General features: G+C 40.5%; 1 protein-coding gene across 1 annotated transcript in view; it reads right to left on the reverse strand.

The window, feature by feature from the left end:
- Positions 1-13,861: 13,861 nt before the first annotated feature.
- Positions 13,862-22,608, reverse strand: part of HAPLN3 (hyaluronan and proteoglycan link protein 3) — a 76,059-nt gene continuing 67,312 nt past the window's right edge. Inside the window, exons 4-5 of the mRNA XM_063925778.1 lie at positions 19,043-19,345; positions 13,862-15,801 (exon numbers count right to left, since the gene is read on the reverse strand). Of these exons, the coding sequence (XP_063781848.1) occupies positions 15,518-15,801; positions 19,043-19,345 (587 nt within the window). The 3' untranslated portion in view covers positions 13,862-15,517. The remainder of the gene's footprint in view (positions 15,802-19,042; positions 19,346-22,608) is intronic.

The raw sequence follows: 22,608 nt of genomic DNA on the forward strand, positions 1-22,608 counted from the left end.
TGAGTCATGGCCCTGTTGGGAATGTGTTTGCAGACTTGATGGTGGGTAGAGTACTGTGCATACCAGCATTTAAATTGTGTAGGCTGTGACTATTCAGGTAGCTTAACCAGAGTCTTTAGTTTATTTGCACAAGTGGATGTAGAGCTGTACGCACTGTTACAGATATTGGTTCTGCAATGGAGTGGAACAGGGTTGCAGACAGCTCACCAGTCAGTGACTGTCCTCTGGGTAGCATCGCAGGGCTCTGGAAGAGCAGATAAAGCGAGGTAGCATTGTGGGTCTCAAGAGCGGAGAGGAGGACATCCAACCTCAACCATGTCACACACAGTGGCAAGATGGCACTGCACATGTACAGATACACTATCGGTGGCCACCTTGGTAAGGGAATAAAGCCCCAGCCTTTCCTCCCCTGATCTACCAGTGATTACATTGCTTAAATGTCCTCTTAAGACAATCCCTTAACTGATGATGTCTCTCAATATTGTGAAACTTTACTCTTGAGGAAAGTATCTTTTCAGTACCCTTCTGTCGCCATTTCCCAACAGTAAACATTCAGTCACACATACCTGTGTAGGCTTATATCTCGCTAAGATATCTTCACTTAACTTTTAATGTTGTATCAAAAACAGATCCACTGTGCTGATTACATAGACAGCAGTGAATTATCAAGTATATCAGTGACTCCAACACCCAACTAGACAGAAGCTATTGCAATCATTCAAGCTAAACTGACCCTTTTATGTTATCTCTGGGTACTAATTAATTCTGTCCTGAAAATAAAATAGTGTCTTATATATTTTCTGTCAGATTCTATTTCAAAGCTCAATTATTTTACAGTGTAAGTTTTTATCTAGGGTTCTGCTCCATCCATGGGACTTAATACACGATTCCTCCTGTGCAGGGCCGGACTGCCCATCTGGCACTTCTGGCACATGACAGAAGGGCCGATGGTCTGGTGACCATGGTCCAGTTCCACAGAGAGTTGGGAAGGCCATACGCAGTGCAGTCTCTGGTTTGGCCACCCAAAGCATGCATCTCCAAGAAAATGGGGGCATGCCGCAAGTTCACCCCCCCTGACTCGTGGCACACCCCTGTGAGCCACCTCATGCACCCACAACCCCCATGCCCAAAGTGTCTGTTTCAAGGGAAATGGGGGCCCGCCCTCTGACTCACGGCACACCCGTGCTCTGGGTCCGTGTGCCCGACTGTGATGTGCGTGGCTTTGGCGTGTTCACAAATGCCAGGGTAGATTCGTAGCTCTAGTTCATCCCCGCTCCTGTGGCAGCAATAGTGTATGTCCTACCAGTCCTGTCCCAAGAATATGATTAAATAATGATCTCCACACTATTTTGCTAAACTCTTGTTACCTCTATGTGTGGATTCAGGAACCTCTGTGCGCTGTCATTATGTATTGCAGGAGGAAGTGCAGTTTAACGTATATACCATTTTCCAGCTTTACCCTTTGCAGTCACAGTATTACTAATTGCAGTTGGCCTGGGGATTTAGAAGCAGCAGGATGTACTTTATCAAATAAGCCATTCAAGGGTAGGATGTGACATATATCCAATGCTGGGCAATTATCTTTCTAAAGATACAATTTGCTACTTCTGAGTCCTTAGACCAACTGCATTAAGGGAGAAATGGAATAAACTTTATAAAGAGAGGAGAAGCGGAAAGGTGGAGAAGTTGTCCACAGCAACCGATCAGATTCTACCTATCATTTTATAAAATGTACTTGGTAAATGCTAGCTAGAAGCTGGTTGGTGGCTTTAGGCAACTTCTCCCCTTGTCCATGTCGCCACTCTTTTGAAAGTTTTATACCTTTCCCCTAAATAGTGCATTGCTGCCAGCTGCTTCCTTCCCCCTCAGGAGTTTGGTGACTGGCAGATTGATCAGAGCAGAGTCAGTGGCAAACGCAAGATTTCTATAGGGGGTTTCCAAATGCAGTCCAGAATCTCCAACTGTGTGGAACACTGGAGCAAGTGCAGGAGTCTGGGGGAGTGGTAGAAGAACCTAGTAATGACCCTGGACATTAATGTAAATATTGGTCTTTTTATACACTGGATTCTGTATGGAATACAGTATTAATATTTAACACTATTAATGGTCTATAATCCACACTGTATAAAAACATATTTAAATAATATAAATAAGTGGTTAGGAAAAGGTAAAACATACCGTAAAAAATAAATAAATAAATAAATACATAAACATAATAGAACCAGTACTGCACTTTCTACTCACACATTCTCCCACCTCATGGTAAGGCTCCTGTCTCTTCTTCCTGGTAGTTACTCTCTGGTCAAATGCACTGATTCAGGACTCCGATACACACACACTCAGCAAACTTGGTAGACAGCTACCACTGGGCACATGCAGCAGCTCTGCTCTGTCCCTTAAACTGCAGCTCTAGTAACCGTATTATATGCCATTGCTATTGTCCTAATTTGAGCCACTTGCCAAACAACTATTTAAGATAATTTATGATGATTTAGGTAATCTGGGTTGTTTGTAATGGCGGTATCTTAGGTATAGGTCTTATAGCTCCTAAGACCTAGAGGTATTAACTTGTCTACTTTTATGTATCGGATTAAATTACTAATTATGGCATAGTTCCTGTACAACCAGAGTGTGAGTGGGGGATAGGGCTGCTATGCAGGTATAAATAGGTCCATGTGGACAAGAGGTGAATCACACTTTCTCACCTGGACATTTGGGTCTTGAAAAAGGGTCATGCTGGGCCCGAAACGTCGACATGTGTGCCTGTAGAATTGCTGTGAGTAAATAAATTATTTCAACTTAACTTCAAGAAGACCGGTGAGTGCTCTCCTTCTAAAAATTGTATATATATATATATATATATATATATATATATATATATATATTGTGTATAAAGTGCTGTTCTGAGGGTGCCTATAAATATATGGCATATAGTAGCTACCATAGGTGCAGGCAGTGCAGCTGCTATGGGGCCCGGAGCTGAGAGGGGCCCACGTACTCCCTTGTCAAAGTTACATGTGTTACATACATTTTTCCCCAAGGTTAGATAGGGGCCCTTGCAACCTTTTGCCTTGGGGGCTACCATACTGTATGTCTAGATATGACCCTGGACCTGTGTATTGTAATGTGGTATAAAATGAACTAGAGGGCATTATATTATGGCACAATATGAACTGGGAACACTATCATAATATGAATTGGAAGTACTGTGTTGCATACTGTGTACTGGCAGCCCTACAAAATAAACTAGGGCACTACTATGGGGCATAACATTAACTAAGACACTACTATGGTTCAGAGAATGAACTAGGGCACTATTATGGGGCATAACATTAGCAACTGCTGCAGAGAATTGTCTATCTAGAAGCATTTGGACAGGGGCCCCATGGAAATGTTGCTATGGGGCCCACAAAGTTCTGGCTACGCCTATATATAGGCAGCACACAGGGTAAATAACGACGCAAAGCAGATGCTAAATTACCTTTTTTCTTTTTCGTTTGTTTAGACCGATGTTTCAATGTATTAAATACTCTTTGCCCAGAGTGCTCACATCTTAGCATGTAAACAAACAACACCCCAGGTGTATGAACTCCATGCTCTGGAGGTCCCGTACAAACATGACTTCGGATGGGATCTCGCAGTATCTCACAGCAAAGTGCAATGCTGTGCAGCAGCCATAATACCCCACTTTATTGTAAACGCAATGAAGAAATAAATTACATTATGCACAAACATAAGATATGGACATTTATTTGTAAATTCCACATCATGTTACAGCCAAGCTTAGCAAACATACCATCAGTGGTGCAAGTATGCAGATACGATCGGGTACGGGAGTACCCTTAAGAATTTGGCAGCAGATACGCAGTACCACTCACTGCACACTTTGCACCTGTGACTGCCATTACCGCAATTATAATGCACTGCCGTGCAATAAGACCATGGTGTTCAGCAGCATGACGGCACCTCCCACTTTGCCAGGGCTACAAGGAGCGCAACGGTGATGTCATATCACATGACGGTTCCTCTCCAGGCGGCCACGGCTGGCATGAAGAGAGGAGCCTGGGGACTGGGCTGGGTGACTTTTCCCGCAGTGTCCAGCTGTTTCCCTTCACTCGGCTGGAGTGATGCATCGGCACTGAGCAGCTTTTGCTCTTCACAGGCTGGGCTGCTGGGCATGTCTCTGTCTTCACTGTGTGGGGTAATTAACTTTTTAATATAATGTGGACACTAATATATATTTCTATTATGAGGGCATTACTATATAATTCTATTGTAATGTGGTCCACTACTATATATTTCTATTATTATGGGGGCATTACTATATATTTCTATTGTAATGTGGTGCACTACTATATATTTCTATTATTATGGGGGCATTACTATATATTTCTATTGTAATGTGGTGCACTACTATATATGTCTATTACACTGTGGGTACTACTACAGTATATATTCTTGTTATAATGGGGGCATTACTATGTATTTTTATTAAATTGGGGGCATATATTTCCATTATACTGGGGTTATTAATATATATTTCTATTATACTGAAGGCAGTACTATATATTTCTAGCCTTGCCTCCAGAGTGCAAAGAAAAGGGACTATGCTGTGTGGCCACACTCCTAGTGTAATGTAGCCACTCCCCCTAGTGTCATGTGGTCATGCCCCCTCATGACACGTGACCACTCCCAAGTTTTCTGCACACTCAGTACCACTAAGAAAATATTTCTACTGTACTTGCACCACTTGCTGGCGTTTATAGTACACCTGAGCAAGAAAGTTTACCTTAAAAGTTTTTTTAAAGATGCCATGGTCCTTGCAACAAGCAATACAAATCAAATAATTTAAATTGAGCCGCAAAATTACAGAAAAAGTGATTTTATTTAATTGACAATAAGCAGTTTCACTTTACAATTTAAACAAAAGGACCCTACAAGTTAATAAAAAAAATTAGCATAACAATAACAAAATTATATTCAAAACATTTTTTATTTAATACATATTCAAACAATGTTATAGTGTATATTACATTAAAAAAAATTGAAAATGAACATTCATTATATAAAAGCACATTTACATATAAAACATAATAGCACCATTTGTTACAAACATAATATAATATAGTCCCTTAAAAGATCTCTCTGGTAAATTGGCTTTTAAAAAAAAAAACAGTAAACTATTGAATAGGCACTGATAAAAAAAGAAAAGAGTTGCAACAATGTCTCTTGAAATACACAAAAGATTTCTGTATAGAATATAAATTAAATCTGATGCAAAAGCTCTTTAATCAAAAAGTGGTGATGTAAAAAGTAAACCTGTCAAAATTAGGGATATTGAGTTAAATATCCAACAGTAAGGAACTCTCATAGAGATTCACTTAGGGGAAAACACTATTGTTACCCTGTCTTTGTAGGATCCTGCTTTTATAGCGGACAGTCATGGATAACCCTAAGTGGGAAAACAATACACCTAATATAAAAGTGACACATTTTAATGGTTAACTAAAAACAAGAAGAACATTACATGGGAAGTATGGATAAACAAAAGCCCGACAGAGCTGCTACATTGAAAGTGGCATTGAGTTTTAAGGCAAAATCAGGTAAGTTTTGCATTAGAACTAATTGGCATTTTAAATCTAGCAGCTATTTTATAACTTCGAAATTGCGCCGGGGTCTGCAAATTGCAAATGACCACATTTAGGGGCATAGTTACTAAAAGTTGATTTTGACCAATGTGTGGTTGATTTTTGATCGATTTTGTGTTTAAGGGTCTAAATCACACATTTACCAATAGATGATTTTTGACATTGTTTAAAAAACAAATGTCAAAAAATGATCTGTTAGCAAATGTGGAATTTAGATCCTGAAACACAACATCGACCAAAAATCGTCCCATATACCCCTAAATCCCACATTTACTAACAGATGATTTTTGACATATATTTTTAAAAGGATGTCAAAAACCATGTTAGTAAATGTGTTATTTAGACCCTTGAAACACAAAATCGATCAGTAATTGGCCTAACATCGACCAATATCAATCAAAATTGACTTTTAGTAAATATACCCCCTAGTGTGTTTCACCAGCAATGATGTTGCCTTAAATGTTCCCAGTCCCACTCTAAACGGACCACACAACAGAAATAACCATTATAATCCTAGTTTTAATATAATTTGCATATGCAACATTTCACCTTAGAAATTACTATAAACGTGATTCCAACTCCATTTGTCGTTATTCATTGTCCAGTAAATGCCATTCTGCTAGATTTATTCATCACATTGCATGTATTCCATGAATTCATAGCACCATACGCAGTAATGTACTTTTGTTTTGCAGTGACATAGCACAGTCGTCCTCCTCATACAGTTATATCCAACGCAAACAGAACAGCAGAGAGAAATGAAAATAAACAACTCTGCATAGTGACCTAAATACATATCTAAAAAGCTCAATAGGAAGCAATAAAGAGAAAATGAAAAAATAAAATAAAAAAGAAGCAGGAGAGTATGTGCATGAAAATAAAGTAACCTGAAGGTGAAAACTAATTTAAATATATTGTCCTTAGGTGTTAATGACCATTTATGTACTTGAGTTTTGACAGTGGGCTATGGAGGAAACGAATTGGCTGTAATTATTAATGACAGAGCATCTATGTGAAGCTCTGGAGGAAGACTGAAGGAAAGCCATGGCAAACGACATTTTTTTACAGCTAGGACTAACTATTGCCAACTACTGTGTGTGCTGCATCCGATGATTCCATGTGCTACTACTAAAACTGCTTAAGTATCGCAGGAATGAGTGAGAAGATTGATACCTCAAACATATACATGCCAGGTACATTGACATAGAGTCAGTTCACTGTAATTATCCCATTTTATTAGTAACCTTTAGAACTCATTCACACCTATTTGTTATTAATGCATGTTTCCTATGTTCTTGTTCCCACCATTCTATAGTCAATGCACAAACTATTTCTCATGCGTTAATGTGTGTTACCAGCACAGTATATAATACTGAGACGCATTTTATGTGCTGGAAAACCCATAATTAATACTTATGAGATTCGTGTACGTTTTTGCATTTTTCCAGCGTATAAGGGGCCCACAAGAAAGAAAATGCTCATTTAGAATAATCTAAAGTAATTGTCAGTAGGAAAGCACATTTAGCTGCAAATGTGACTGAAGAGTCCTTTATAAGAAGGGTAAATTCATACAGAAAGCATGAACTGCCCATATATGGACTGGACACTGTGATGTACAAGGCAGGATAGGCACATACTGTGGAGCGCCTTTCTTCCTAAGTGGCCCTGTGCAGATTTGTTCTGTTTATCTGTTTGCCGTTGGCCACCTGGAGACCTCGCGGTTTTTACACAAACTGGGAAGCTCATTGAGAAACTTGGAATACTGCCATCCTGGGAATACAGAGGAGAGCTGTTCATGAAGGAGCCCTTTTTCCTGCCTGCCACGTGGACGCCCACTGTGAATAGAAGCAGCAGTGTGGATATTGTGCACTAGGAAATGCATTGAGTATCTCCACTACTTACTGTTAACTGGGTGTAACAGCATCAACATACGGGTTAACACTTAGTGTGCTGGAGAGTACAGGCATAACACATCTTAAAGTTATACTTGTAACATGTCTAGATAATTGCACATAGTGATCTAACAACAGCAAGCCTCAAATATAAGAAAAAATATATTTTTAATGGATATCCCTTAATTAGTAATGACATGACCTTTAATCAGATATCATTTTTTTCTGCTGCCTTGCAGCTAAAAAAAATATTTTTTACTAATCAGCTTTTCTATAGCACTAGTAATACGTAAAAATGGGCATCAATTTAAAGCATTGAACGTGCGTTCTCAAAGCATAAAACGCGTTTCAGTTTTTGGGGGATATTCAATTGTTTGAAGAGTCAGTTGGGTGTCTGTTTTTTCCTATCTAATAGACAGGAAAAAACAGACACCCAACCGACTTTTCAAACAATTGAATTCCCCCCATTTAGTGATTGCTAAGGAAGTGATTGCCAAGATGCATTTGAACAAATAATTGCCGCAGAAAATCCATTATTTTTATTATTTTAATTATTAGTTTTAGTATTATAACAGTGCTTCAAACTCAATGCTAAGACACTTTGAAAACAAGGACAAAGTGAAGGCTTTGTCTTTCTCGATTGCCTTTAGAAATGTGTGCGAGTGCTAAGGGTTAACATTTGTACTTCAATATGATTATTTAAAAACGAGTAAGAATAAAATGGCGAACAGCTATTTTCTGCAGCGTGCCTACTTAAGCAGCATACCTTCCTATGCCTGCTTGCAGCGCTGATGAAAGGTCTACAAAATCTCAATAATATGAAAGGTGTTTCTCTCCGGCTCAGTGTAAAAACGTCTGCCCGTGTTAATCATGTAAGTACATTTCGGCTCTTCCTTGATGGGTGGAATGATGAAAACTGCACAATGATCTGATCGATACGGCTGCTCTCAACGCTCCAAATCTGTGATTTTTCAGGATTCATTAAAAGAAAAGAGTGGCACAGATGAAATGCACAGTCATTGATTTTGCATCAAGTAGGTTTTTGATCCCTTGACAAAATAACTCTGTATGTCTGATGGCAAAATCAATTTCCTACTTCGGGAGCAACACTATAACATGTGACCTGCAATCACTGTGATAAGTCTATTAAAGAAGCCTTGTCAGCCTGGATCTCCCGTCCATTTGTTCTCCAATAGTAGGCGTGTTGGAACAATGACTGGCAGCTATAGCTTTATGGCTAAATGAGCATACATGGCTATACCTATAAATGTACAGGTTACTGTAATCTCTACAGCTATAAATAGTGCACCTTTCTGGGGGGTTTTAAAGGGTTCATTAAAAAAAAATGTAATAGTACAGTAGGTAAAGAGTAATAAAGTAATCACAATGATGTTGTCAGGGGTTCTGCAGGCAGTCCAGAATGCATTTGCCTCTCAGTGAGCTATTAGTGGAGCCATTAAGGTGCGATAGGGTGTCGCGGGCGATATGGACTATATTGTGCCCGGAGGCATGTAGTCAGTATCGGCCCTTCCTGCACCCACTATATTTTCTTGCAATGCCGATTTTGCGGGACCGCGCATCGGCATCGCAAGCTTATACACACAGTGTTTCCGTGCAATATAGACTATATAGTCCATATCGCACGGAAAATCGCACCATGTGCATGCACCCTAAGATATGGAATTAACAGTATGGTAAACAAAGAAAACTGGTGGAGTAAGAGATTAATTCACAGCCACCCACATCTTTCTTTGTGGGCCCCAGGAGACTCTGCTGAATAACAGAATTTCTTAATACTAAAGGTGCATACACACTGGGCGTTTTTGCCCAGCGTGTATGCACAGCGATGATCGTGAGCATCGCTGGCAGGAAAATAGTTCAGTGCATACACCCTGAGCTAATTTCCCTGTGCCAGCGATGTTCACGGGGGGTGAAGTACTTTCTAGAGTGGGAGATTGTGGAAAGTGCTTCACTCGGCTGTACAAATAGCCCGACGGACGGCGTCGGCTAGCGATGATGCGGGAGCGCGCATCAGCGCTCATCGCTAGCCCATACACACTGGACGAGTTTGAACTCAAAGTAGCTCAAAATGGCAAAAGTGAGCTCAAAATCGCCCAGTGTATATGGGCCTTAAAATATGCAATGTATTTAAGAAAGTTAAGCAACAAAATATGCAATGTATTTAAGAAAGTTAAGCAACCAGTGACTCTCCAAATAGTGTAGAACTACAGATCCCATACACATTGGGGGAGATTTATGAAACCTTCTACAGAGGACAAGTGGAGCTGTTGCCTGTAGCAACTAATCAAATGCTAGCTATCATTCTACACTACAGAATGTAATAGCTCAGGGGAACTGTGGAACTACACATCCCAGAATGCCCTGCAGACGGTTTAGCATGTCTTAGCAGATAACCAATGGCAGGGCATGCTGTGATGCATAGTTCCACAGCAGCTGGAGGGCCACAGGTTTCCTAAGCCTGTAATAGATAAATGATAGCTAAACTCTGATTGGTTGCTCTAGGCAACACCTCTAGTCATCTTTATAAGGTTTGCTAAATCTCCATTAAAACACCTACCATTACAGCTATAACGGAAATACAGAAGTGTTATCTTTGCTGCAGTCGCGCCAAACAGATCACCTTGGCATGCCATGTCCTGTGAGACTCTGCTAGCGTTGAGTATCTTTTTTGCAGAAAATGCGTCTTAGTTGCAACATGATGCGATCACATGACTAGGGCGCACCAAGAGACTGTGCTGATTCATTTGATATGCGACACTTGTATACACTCTGGGGGTAATTCCAAGTTGATCACAGCAGGAAATTTTTTAGCAGTTGGGCAAAACCATGTGCAGTGCAGGGGGGGGGGGGGGGGGGGGGGGGTCAGATATAACATGTGCAGAGAGAGATAGATTTGGGTGTGGTGAGTTCAATCTGCAATCTAAATTGCAGTGTAAAAATAAAGCAACCAGTACTATTTACCCTGCACAGAAACAAAATAACCCACCCAAATCTAACTCTCTCTGCAAATGTTATATCTGCCACCCCTGCAGTGCACATGGTTTTGCCCAACTGCTAAAAAATTTCCTGCTGCGATCAACTTGGAATTACCCCCTCTGTGTGCAACTGCGTTTCTGAATACGAAATGCTAAAATGCAGCGGCAAGTTCTTTTGTGCTTCACATACAAGCTCAGTCGCATACAGATATGTGTCACATATCAAATTAATCATCAGAGTCTCCTGGTGCGTCCTAGATGCATTTTGTTGCGTCTACGATGTATTTTTTGTAAGAAAAGGCGCTCGACGCTAGAGGAGTTGCATGGAGCCTGTCAGCATATCCTCGCCAGGCATCCCGTGCTGTGTACGTATTGAGGCTAGTTGTATGCAGACACATCTGTAGGTGGAATTACATGGCATGAATTTAAAAACAACTTGTATTTGGACAGTAAAGCTACACAGCCACTAACTACTAGTGACTATACTGAATTAGTGGAATAGAGACAACATCAATTTAGTTCTAGAATATCTCTATTTATCTTCAGCTGCAGGAACAAGGCTTTATGCTGCCAGTACATTCTTCTATAATCTATCCACTTATCTGAATGGAATATAGCCTTGACTTCCATCTGTTGGACACAGAAGACTAAATTTCTAAAAAGTTCTGTTGCTAAAGGTTACATTACAATACCTCATAAAGCACAGCTATTTCTTTTTTTCCTAAGAGAAATATTGTGTGCAGCCGAAATAAAAATACTATTCAAAGCACTTTACTCTGAATTGGATGAGAATAAGCATCAGGAACTTTTGGAAAGAAAACAACTGAGAGTTTATAATGTATGATGTACTCTATATGAAACCTTGTATTTGGTGGTCGCCTATATAAAATATTCCTTATCTGCCTTTCGCAGAATGTAAGAATGTAAAACATATACAGAGGTGCATACTTGCCAAATAAAATGGTGGAACTACTGTATGTGGCATATGGTCTAGGACCGTCTCCAGTGAAGGACATGTATCACACAGAGTACTATGTTAGTGGGTATGAAATACTGACATGTATCAGCCACACCAGTGGTTACTAAACTGGGTGCCTTGGGACACTTGCAGGGGTGCCCTGGGTTGGTGGTCCAGGACCAATTCCTATGATTTCTGGTCAATGTAATAGGCACTAACAGTGCTTGTAGCTAAAAATATATGACAAACAGATGACCCTAAGGATGACATATAAGCACAACTTATTATATTTAAAAAAAAAATCTGATTATCTCCGTGACAAACTTTATTCCTAGGGGTGCAGTGAACACAATTCTGATACTCTAGGGTGCCGTGATTCAAAAATGTTTGGGAACCAATGATCTACATAATCATATTCAATGGTAAAAGCCCCAATGTGATATCTCTTACAGTTACAAGTCACACCTTTTAGAATGAACTCTAGCTTTGCTTCAGCACTGCTGTAAAGGAAGGTACAGCACTACGGGGTCTATTCATGAAGCTGTGAAAACAGTGGAGAAAAAAACAGTGCTGAAATTGCCCATGGCAACCAATCAGCATCTCCCTTACATTTTATAGAATGTACTTGATAAAGGCTTCCTTCAAAGCGGATTGGTTGCCATGGGCAACTTCTCCACTGGTCCTTTTCTGCATTCTTTTCACTGCTTCATGAGTAGGTCCCTAAATTAGCTGACACCCTTTATGTACTAATACACTACATGTAACTACTGTATATGGAGGTCACAGGAATTTACTATATGCAATGGACATTAGGCTGTACATGATGGACACATAGGTCCAGAGTTAATCACATATGAGTAAAGAAAAACCCAGTCAAATCAATTGAACATAAAAATAGTGTATTTGTGGCATATGCTCAGTTGGGTGCATCTCCTGACGCATGTAGCACCACACCAGTATTATACGGAACATGCTAGATTTATGTCAGACACACTTACACCAAAAGTACAATGTACAACGACGCAGTTCTGTGACTACACCACTAATGCCTTACATTAATCACATTGCTTAATAAAAAAGCCATTCACTTCCTATATTCAATAAAAAAAGCAGATTAAAACAACATTATTTTGTTGGCATCAAGTCTGTATGTTAGTATTTTATCATTATTGTAAGATACGCTGCTGAAACACAAAGAATATGAAATATATATATATTTAGAAAGAACGTGGGCGCTAGTTACAATAATATTATATTACAATCCGTTGTAGGATGGTTGATTTTCTGGCAGCCCACAAATGGGGGATCTGGAGGTCCCCCGAGGATATATATACAGATAAAAAATAAAGTAATGTGGGCGCACTATAGAAAATACTTTAGGGGCAGCTGCTGGTTTTGTAAACACAATTTATTCCCAAAATATACAATAATTTAAAAAACCTTAAATTCTTCACAACACTGCTTAAGAATATCTGTAATAAGATTGGACACGTGTCCTATAGCTAAAAACTTGCTAGTTTAACATAATATTGCTGGTTAGATAAACATAACTTGCATGCATGCACTGGGAATTAGTAATAGTAACCACTGGTTAGTATTGCGCTTTGAGCTCAAATATATTGTTAGTATGGCACGGCAGTTCTTATGCTACTGGAGCCTGTTTACACTTCACCAGTGTGGAGCCAGTCCTGTAGAATCCAGTTAGATATAAATGCACATGTATCCTCTAAACAAACAATGTCCACGTGTGTAATGGAGTCCCATGTGCATGAGAAAGGTCACTTACTCACTGACCGGTTTGAAGTGGGCGCACAGCGGCGGCGCCCTGATGTAGTGTCCTGGGGCTCGGCTAGCGTGTGTCTGCCACAACCGCAGGATAGCCGGGGCTGAAAGCAAGTCCTACGGACACTAGGACACTACATCGGGGCGCCGCCACTGTGCGGCCACTTCAAACCGGTCAGTGAGTAAGTGACCTTTCTCATGCACATGGGACTCCATTACACACGTGGACATTGTTTGTTTAGAGGATACATGTGCATTTATATCTAACTGGATTCTACAGGACTGGCTCCACACTGGTGAAGTGTAACAGGCTCCAGTAGCATAAGAACTGCCGTGCCATACTAACAATATATTTGAGCTCAAAGCGCAATACTAACCAGTGGTTACTAATTCCCAGCGCATGCATGCAAGTTATGTTTATCTAACCAGCAATATTATGTTAAACTAGCAAGTTTTTAGCTATAGGACACGTGTCCAATCTTATTACAGATATTCTTCAGCAGTGTTGTGAAGAATTTAAAGTTTTTTAAATTTTTGTATATTTTGTGAATAAATTGTGTTTACAAAACCAGCAGCTGCCCCTAAAGTATTTTCTATAGTGCGCCCACATTACTTTATATATATATTTAGTTATGTTCATTCATTCATGAGGTGTCACAAAAAAAGAATATGAGCTGCACAGTGGGTGAGCCGAGCCCATGACAAAGCCATAATGAAATAACAGGTAAAGCAAGTGTAACCTTTTTTAAGCATACTCATTGGGGTAAATTTACTAAGATGGGAGTTCTATTTAAGATGGGCTGTTGCCCTTAGCAACCAATCAGATTCTACTTCTCATTTATGTAGCACCTTCTAGAAGATAATACCTGGAATCTGACTGGTTGCTATGGACAACATCCCATCTTAAACAGAACTCCCATCTTAGTAAATTTACCCCATTGATGGGTATGTATGAAGACAAGGCTGCACACAACACAAAGGGGTTTATTAAATTAGCTGTGAATGCTGCTGTAACCGCCTGGAAATGACGGCAACAGCACTTTATCTCACCTTGCGCATATGTTTTTTATCCCAAGCACTCAAGGAGTTAAAGGCATTACAAAGTTCATCAGCATCACTGCCCAAAAAAATCCTTTAAAATCAGCGCGTATTTATAGCTCCCCTACGTGATACAGCTACTGACAGGCGTATTTATAGCTTCCCTGCGTGATACAGCTACTGACAAGCGTATATACGTCTCCAGGCGGGTCTTCCTTAATTCTCAGTTATGTCCTTTACTGTACAAGATCTGCTAAAATGCCACGTTTTTCAAGTTGACTGGTCTGCAATATCCAGATCAACACTGACACATTGTATTGTCTAATAAGATCATATACATTTAATAACACACTCCGTCACATATGGGAATGATGTGTTTCATGTGTGTTAATGCAGATAAAAAGGCAAAGAGCCAAGATCGTTAATATTAATGCACATTATTTCACGCTTATATTTAATGCCTGCACACAGAGACTCTGAGCAGCGATGGAGATGTATGTGTTTCTTGGATTTATTCTATAATATTTGTCATAAAAGTAATTGTATTAAATGCTTGAATATGTTTAAATAAATATTCAATACTCCTAATGATGGCTCTCAAATCTTGTGTGGTCTGCGTAGCAGTTGCTCAGCAGTCATACTTTCCTCCAGTTTGACATTGTGCCCCCTGCTGGTGATTTAAATGATTGCAGGAGCAAACTACAGTTCAGTTCTGTATCGTACACTACTACTGTGCATTGTATACAGATATCTGCGTCTCACAGCACCCGGCCATTGTTTTGTGCTGCAATATTATATCCATCATAAATAAATGAGTGAGCTTATGATGCACAATAATGCTTCCAGTTCTGCTGTATGTCTGCCTGTGATATTTTTAGTCTGTGTAATGGACCTTTTACTGTATAATCACGGTTAGTATTACACTTGCCTTATTTTACAGCATCAAATATATAATTTTGGTGAAATATAGTCTTATATTTGACACAAGCACAATATAATGACAGTATGGCATCACTGGTTTATCTAACAGTAACCTTATGGCTTAAATGTGCAATTCCTTGCTGTTACAGTTCATTGCGGCGAGATAGATTTGTCTGGCAGAGATTCTCCATCCTTTGTCCACACAACCACCTTTTGTTCGGAGGGAACAAGAGCAAATTCTGCACAAAGTAAATGTTCACAATGGAGAGCGCAGTATAGTACTTAACTCATCTTATAGCAATAGACTCCAAATTTCATATGTTTTACTGGAAATCCAAAGCTCCTTACACCTGGTTCTGGCGGTCCACAGTTAGGGCGTGGGAAAGCAATTGGATATCTGATGCTGCCATCATCCAGCCATCCAGCGTCGCAGCGGTCCAAGTCTACAAACTTCCACGCAGCAAAGAGCTGGCCGACCTTGGCAATTTGAGCGCCATCCTGAATGCAGGCTTCTCTGGCCTCTGCAAATGTCAGCTTGTCAGGATGCTGGAGAAAGTACACTCTACCTGTGGGGCAGGACAGTAACCAATTAGGCAATGTGCAGAATACACAACTTCATAGTGACAGTATAGCAGCCGCATTTATCCTAAATACAAAAGTCTTTGTTTTTATACAATGTAAATATATAATATAGGATGGCATGATTTGATAACACACTCCTGTGCTGATATACTTTACAATGGGAACATTCTAGCGGACTAGAAAATTAAAATGAATGCCTCCAGCTGGGTCCACACTAGACAATATATCACCCGATATATTGTTCTGATACGGATCGTAACTATGTTTCGGCCATATTGTCTAGTGTGTATTCCTGATCTGCGTGCCCCCACCATCATTAGTGACATATTCTGGTTGGCACTGCTTCAGGGTCAATCAGAAGGCATAGCTAGCAATGGTATACTGTCGAATGCAGCATGGCATCCCAAAATGCTCCCCTGCATTGACAAGTGGCACCAAGACGGAAGGGAGGTAGGAGTGCAGAAGGGGCATAATCACACCCCACTATGATGCCGAGCCTAATCCTCCCTGTCCATAGGATCATATTCCATGATTGGTGTAGCCTTGGCCCCCAAGTGTCCATGCCTCCCCAGTAACAGGGCCCGCCCAATGCCTCAGCAGCCTTGGGTACATTATGCCACTAGTTAGCATTTTCAATTGTCACAGAACACTTTCAAAATTCATTCATGTGACACAAGTTGTATCACTGCTCAGCACATGTAATAGATATACCACTCTTGGGTGTGCGGTCGCACTATGATATAAGAACACCTTGGTGTGCATTGCGACGCACGACACCGAAGCATTCAACCACCCAAGGCTTGCGTATATCAAAGCGCGACCGCGCACCCAAGAGTGGTATATCTATCTTATAAAATGGTCCCTGTTGTGACAAAATTGTTCTATGTGGAGATAATGTAGGGTGACACAGATGTTTACTGATTCTGAAGTGGCTGCTTGAATAGATCATCATTGTACAAGTCATGTGTGATGAGGTCTGATGTGATATCATTTGAGTTATTTGGTAAATTTTGCATTTTGGGAAATGTTTCTGTCAGAAATATCAGTCATAGTGAGGCAGTGATGTGCCTCTCCTCTGTGAGCAGTGTCTGTGTGAGAGCTGTGACTATTTACACTTGTGGAGTGATACAGCTGTGGCTTTGTGATGAGGTTCAAATGACAGATGGAAATAAATCAGGCCTGAGGTGTGCGGCTGTTGGGAAATAATGCATGGTCACGTGATCTAATGTGTCCAATCATGTGGGTGAAATCTGTCTATCTATACCACATCATTTTATAAATGGTGATATATTATATAGAAATGAAATCACAGTATTAAATGAATAAACGTGATAACTGTTACTCATCAAACAAAATAATAAATTTTCCAGTACATTTTACATATATTTGTGTCATTTAAGTTTATAAATATATATTATATCTCTTTGGATAGCAGAAAGCAATTTTCCTTAGGACTCCAGAACGAATAAACAGACGGAGCCGGATGTAATTAATTTCGAGTTGGCCGCTGGCACGGGTTCCCGGCTGAACTCGGACATTTTTTTAAAGCGGGAATTATTTACAAGGCAAAACCATGATTGACGCTTGAAAAAAACGTCCGAGTTCATTACATCCAGTCCAAGATCTCCTTTATGCTCAGCAAAAGGAGATCTAAATGCACATATTGTTTCATCATGTTTTTTTCAGTATAATCCTCCTTGAACATAGCTCTGAGAGGCCTTAGTCGCATCAAAATAAAAAAAAAAAATCTTTATAATAAATGTAACCACAGTGGTAAATGTAATGAAATATAAATATAATTTTCTGGAATTTAATTAAAAAACAAGATCATACCAGTGTCAGGTCAGTATGTAATACTGCTTATACTGTATGTATATAAAACATTCTAAATTAACTTATTGGGACGGATGTAATGATATGCGAGAAGGCCGGAGCTCAATGATTCCGGATGAACATGTACGTTTTTTAAAACGGCAATCACACAGCATTACATCCGGCCCTTTGTTTTCATTGGTATTTCAGAAACACAGAATAAAACTAACTCTATTATCACTTTAAGTTACAGTTTAATAAATTGTCTTATCTAATCGGATTATTTTTTTTTCTTTCTAAACTTATTAGCCATTTTCACTGAAATTGTTTCAATTAAACAGATAAGAGCACATAAAAAGTTTACATTTTATGCCTTTCAAATTCTTTTAATTCTATTTAGTATTTAAAAAAAAAAAAATTCTGCCACTGCACTGCTCTACAATATTACTCATGTCAGGTGGTAGCCCTGACGTTTGTGAACAGATAGCGCTCCTGCAGTCATACTTCCCTTTCAGTAATTGGTGTAGTCGCTCCTCTGAGGTCCATTACCTCATGGAAGCTGCTTTCAGTACATGGGGCTGAAACTACTACTGTATATGCAATTTAGTTAGGTAGGAAAGGGATGTAAATGTGACTCCTGATTGGGGAGGAGTCTCAGCCATCCAATCACGCGCCACATTCATTTCTCATACTCATACAATCACCTTAACGGAATATCTGGCTCCAGTATGCATTTCTGTAAACTGACGCTCACATGAGGTAATGGTATATAATCCCTTTAAAATGACACATTCCACAAATGCACATAGCTACAGTATATGTATGAAAGAAATAAACTAGAAGCCATGTTCTGTTCACATGATACTTGGAACTGATGCACAAGACAGGATTCTGTCTCTAGGTCGACAGTAACTAGGTTGACAGTAACTAGGTTGACCACTATTGGTCGACAGTAACTAGGTCGACAGGTCAAAAGGTCGACATGAGGTTTTTTTTTTATCTTTTTTTGACCTTTATCATACTTAACGATCCACGCGGACTACAACTGGGAATAGTAACCTTGTCTGAAGCATGGCGAACGAAGCGAGCCATGTGAGGGGACACGGTGCACTAATTGGGGTTCCCGGTCACTGTACGGAGAAAACGACACCAAAAAAAACATTAAAAAAACCTTATGTCGACCTTTTGGCCTGTCGACCTAGACCAGATCGACCTAGAGACTCTGTCGACCAACAGTGGTCGACCTACTTACTGTTGACCTTGCATACCACACCTGTACAAGACATGATACATGGAACTGATGCACAAAATCACCACCAGTTTCCATGTGTGTTCACCCTAGTGAATTATTCTATGAATGAAAGATAAGCAGGTAGTACATTTTCATGGAGAGCTTTCTCTCAGAGACCTCACCTTTCAGTGCAGAAGAAAAACAGAAAACATCATATCTGTGCAAGTGTTTGTGGCGCTCTCCATAGTTCCTAACACCAGGTGCCATCTCCTTCCCACCGCAGGGTTCCCTGGGTAAGGTAATGGGGTACTGGACAGTACCATCCATTACCCAGCCAGCATTGCACCAATCTAGACCCTCTTCCCAAGCTGCAAACAGCTGCTCAAATGAAGCCATCATGGCGTCTTGTTCTTCACAGGCTTTCTTTGCGTCGTGGTAGTTGAGCTGGTACCTTCCATGATGAGGCTGATACGGATAGACAACACCTGCAAGGAAGAGTATTTCATTAGCAAAACAGTCAACATGGCAATAACCACATTTTGCAGGTTGTAATTTTGTTTAAAGAAACTAAAAACGGTTTTGCATTTACTGAGGTACGAAAGCGTGTTGTTGCCAGTAGTCACAGTTACTAGCACCAAGTGTTAGTCCTAATCTTTTTGGGATTATTGCACCACCGCCCATTCATTTTTTGAATATCGGTTCCTAGTCCATAGAGTAGGGGAAACAGGATATGCACACCAGTTTTATAATTGTGGCGCTTAGTAAAATGTGGTGCTCAATAAAGGATTGGTAATTATTTAATTTGCAGAACTCTATTAGAAATTCCCTTGTATATCTCTCCCTTGAAAAATAAATGATTTGCACTTTTAGGGCTTCATGTCCCTTGAAAAATAAATTATTTGCACTTTCAGGGCTTCATGTCCCTTGAAAAATAAATTATTTGCACTTTTAGGGCTTCATGTCCCCTGAAAAATAAATTATTTGCACTTTTAGGGCTTCATGTAGTGTTAGGAGCTAATCAAGTTAAAACGTGTAAATTTCCTGCCGGCTTCTCTGATCCGCTGCTGCGCCTGATCCACGATGCGCCCCTGTTATGTAAAATTGTCTTTATCGCCGCTGCGGCTTAGGGGGCACTGTGTGCAGTGATGCAGGACCCAATCTGCACATGACACTGGATATGTACGTAAACCATAGGTTTTGCTTACATCTCGGAATTAGGCTGCAATATACAGTACATGCAATGTCGATATTCACTTAGTTTAGCGATTATTTGCAACAATGCATGCACGAAAAAATCTGCAAACCCCCATGGTGCATTTAGATGCGTTATACTACGTGTACACACAAAGGTGCTGTTGTGTTCAGGTCACATGGTAACAGAAATGTGGTGGGAAAGTGATGGGGGTTCTTGGGTGATGGCGGGGAGGTGGCTAGTGATGCACACAAAAATGGTCCATTCAGTGGGTGTGTTATGGAAGAGTCATGTGTGTCAGTGCAAGTGACTGCATTTATAGACGCACAGATGCAAACATAGGAGGCCATAGTCAAACGGAGACACTGACCTGCCATAGGGCTGATGCAGGTTTAGACGGTACGACCGATGGTGGCATATAAGGACACACCAATCGGTATTAGTGTGTACGGGAGATAAAAGTGGGAGTCTTAGACCTTGTACATTTGGCCACACGGATGTACACAGGGGGAGGAAAGTCTCCCGTGCCTTCTGGGAAAGTACGTATGTATGTTTGAATGTAACACTGTATGCAGAATGTATCTTGCATGTTATCATACTGAGTATTCTCCAGAGCCTAGTGTGCACAAGTACATGCAATGTAAGTCATGACCAATAGCAAATAGCATCTACAGCCAATTTGTATTCCAGTCAGTATCAGGTGCTATGCCACTGTACAATCTTTTTACAACACTACTATGGAGCACATGTCACACAAACAGCAGACAGTAAAGCTAGAGGTGCTGGGTTTGCGGTTTCTACAGTACTACACAACTATCCCCACCACATACCTGCTGACTCTGGCCCCGATTCATGTTTGTAGGGAACTGCACAGCCGCTAGGAAACATCTGTGCAATTATGTCTAATTAAAATTCTAATGCAGCAGGAGGCGTCTGTAGGAGATAGACACCTCCTGGTAGTGTTAGGGAGGATCCGATTGCTGCGTCTGAGTATGCAGCCTCAGATCACCATCGTGACCATCGGTCACAATTCAAAATGGTTATGCGGAACTGTCCAGCCTGCATAAGCTGCTGGTCATCGAATCCGGACACACAGGTCCAGTAAGTCTGCGCCCGACAATGCAGACCCTGGATATGTAACGCCCTGAATAGTGTAGCAATATTCCTGAAGCAAGGTAACTGGATGGCTGTTGACCATTGATGGTTTTCAACAATAGATGGTCTTTGACGGACGACATGAGGTATTTTTTTACAGGCCAAGGTCTCTGCATGCGCAGCACTCAGCCATCGATGACTAAATTACTGATTGTTTTTACCAATGCATCAAAACCATAGACAACTGATGGTACAGCCTTTGATGATATCACTAGCTCAGGATGGGGGTGTGCAACACAGTGATGATGTCATCACTCTCTACCCACATAAAGAGGATGGCCCAATGTAAGGAGGAATGGCCATAACTCCTTAAAAAAAAAACACAGGAAAATTAGCATTCCTGCCCCCACTCGGCGCCACTGCCCAGAATGGAGGAAACACTGGGGATATGAATATGGAGGATGTGTGCTACAAGAATATGGCCACTGCTCTCCAGCACAATAATGCCCACATATGTGGCTATATAGCCAGTGTTGTGTTTTGGATTACAGGGGGTGTGTGCTATTGTCAAAGTCAGAAAAATATCTCTATGCACACTACCATATTTGCACCTCACACAGGTCCGTGCTGCGCATGCGTGCGCTCTCCCGTACGTGCGCATTCTCACAGTCGCGGGCACCCGCAGGCGCACGGTATGCGTATTTACGGTAGAGTTTATGTGATCGTAGCGTGCGACTCAATCGTTACATATTTTCACTATATAATGTATTTTGTAGATCATGGTCCCTTTGATAGATTCTGAAAGTTTAGTTAACATAGCATGTTCCTGAACAGAGAGATCCCTCTTTGTATTGTACGAAGGGTCTAACAGGGGTCATACAGTGGTGTTTGGTACCCATCGGAAGAGTATTTAAATAGCAATATTCCGGTGTTGGTTTGGAGCGGATTAATCGCTCGTGCGAATAGTTATGGACATAAGAAGTTTATGTCCATTTACTATTATTTGTTCTTATTTAGTCATGCGGCGGGAAACTCAGTGTCCCACCCACCTGAACAGTTGGAAGCAGTCACAGCCCACCTGTATGAATCAACCTATGACCTTTTGTTATAATGCGAAGCCGAATTCCTGTGTCCAATGAACAATGAGATTGTAGGGACCCTTGAATTGTATTGTGTGTGGGGCATAAATAGGCAAGCCGACCATATCCAGTTCACTCTCTTCAACGGTTCTCATTGCTGATAATCGGGAGCTGGATATCGAGGCGCATGCGATCGTTTCCCCTTGTGCGTAAGTGTTTCTCCGCAACTATATTGATCTTCTTGTTATTGTGGGCCAATTTCTCTCTCCCTTCTCCTCTTTCTCTCTTATTTTCCTTTAAATAGTAATTGTATTATATTTCCTGTGTAGTTATCTGGTTAGGTAGTCTATGTTATATTGTAGTGTATGATTTGTATTTGTAT

Source organism: Pseudophryne corroboree, chromosome 6 (assembly GCF_028390025.1).
Source record: "Pseudophryne corroboree isolate aPseCor3 chromosome 6, aPseCor3.hap2, whole genome shotgun sequence".
In the NCBI taxonomy this organism is placed as follows: domain Eukaryota; kingdom Metazoa; phylum Chordata; class Amphibia; order Anura; family Myobatrachidae; genus Pseudophryne; species Pseudophryne corroboree.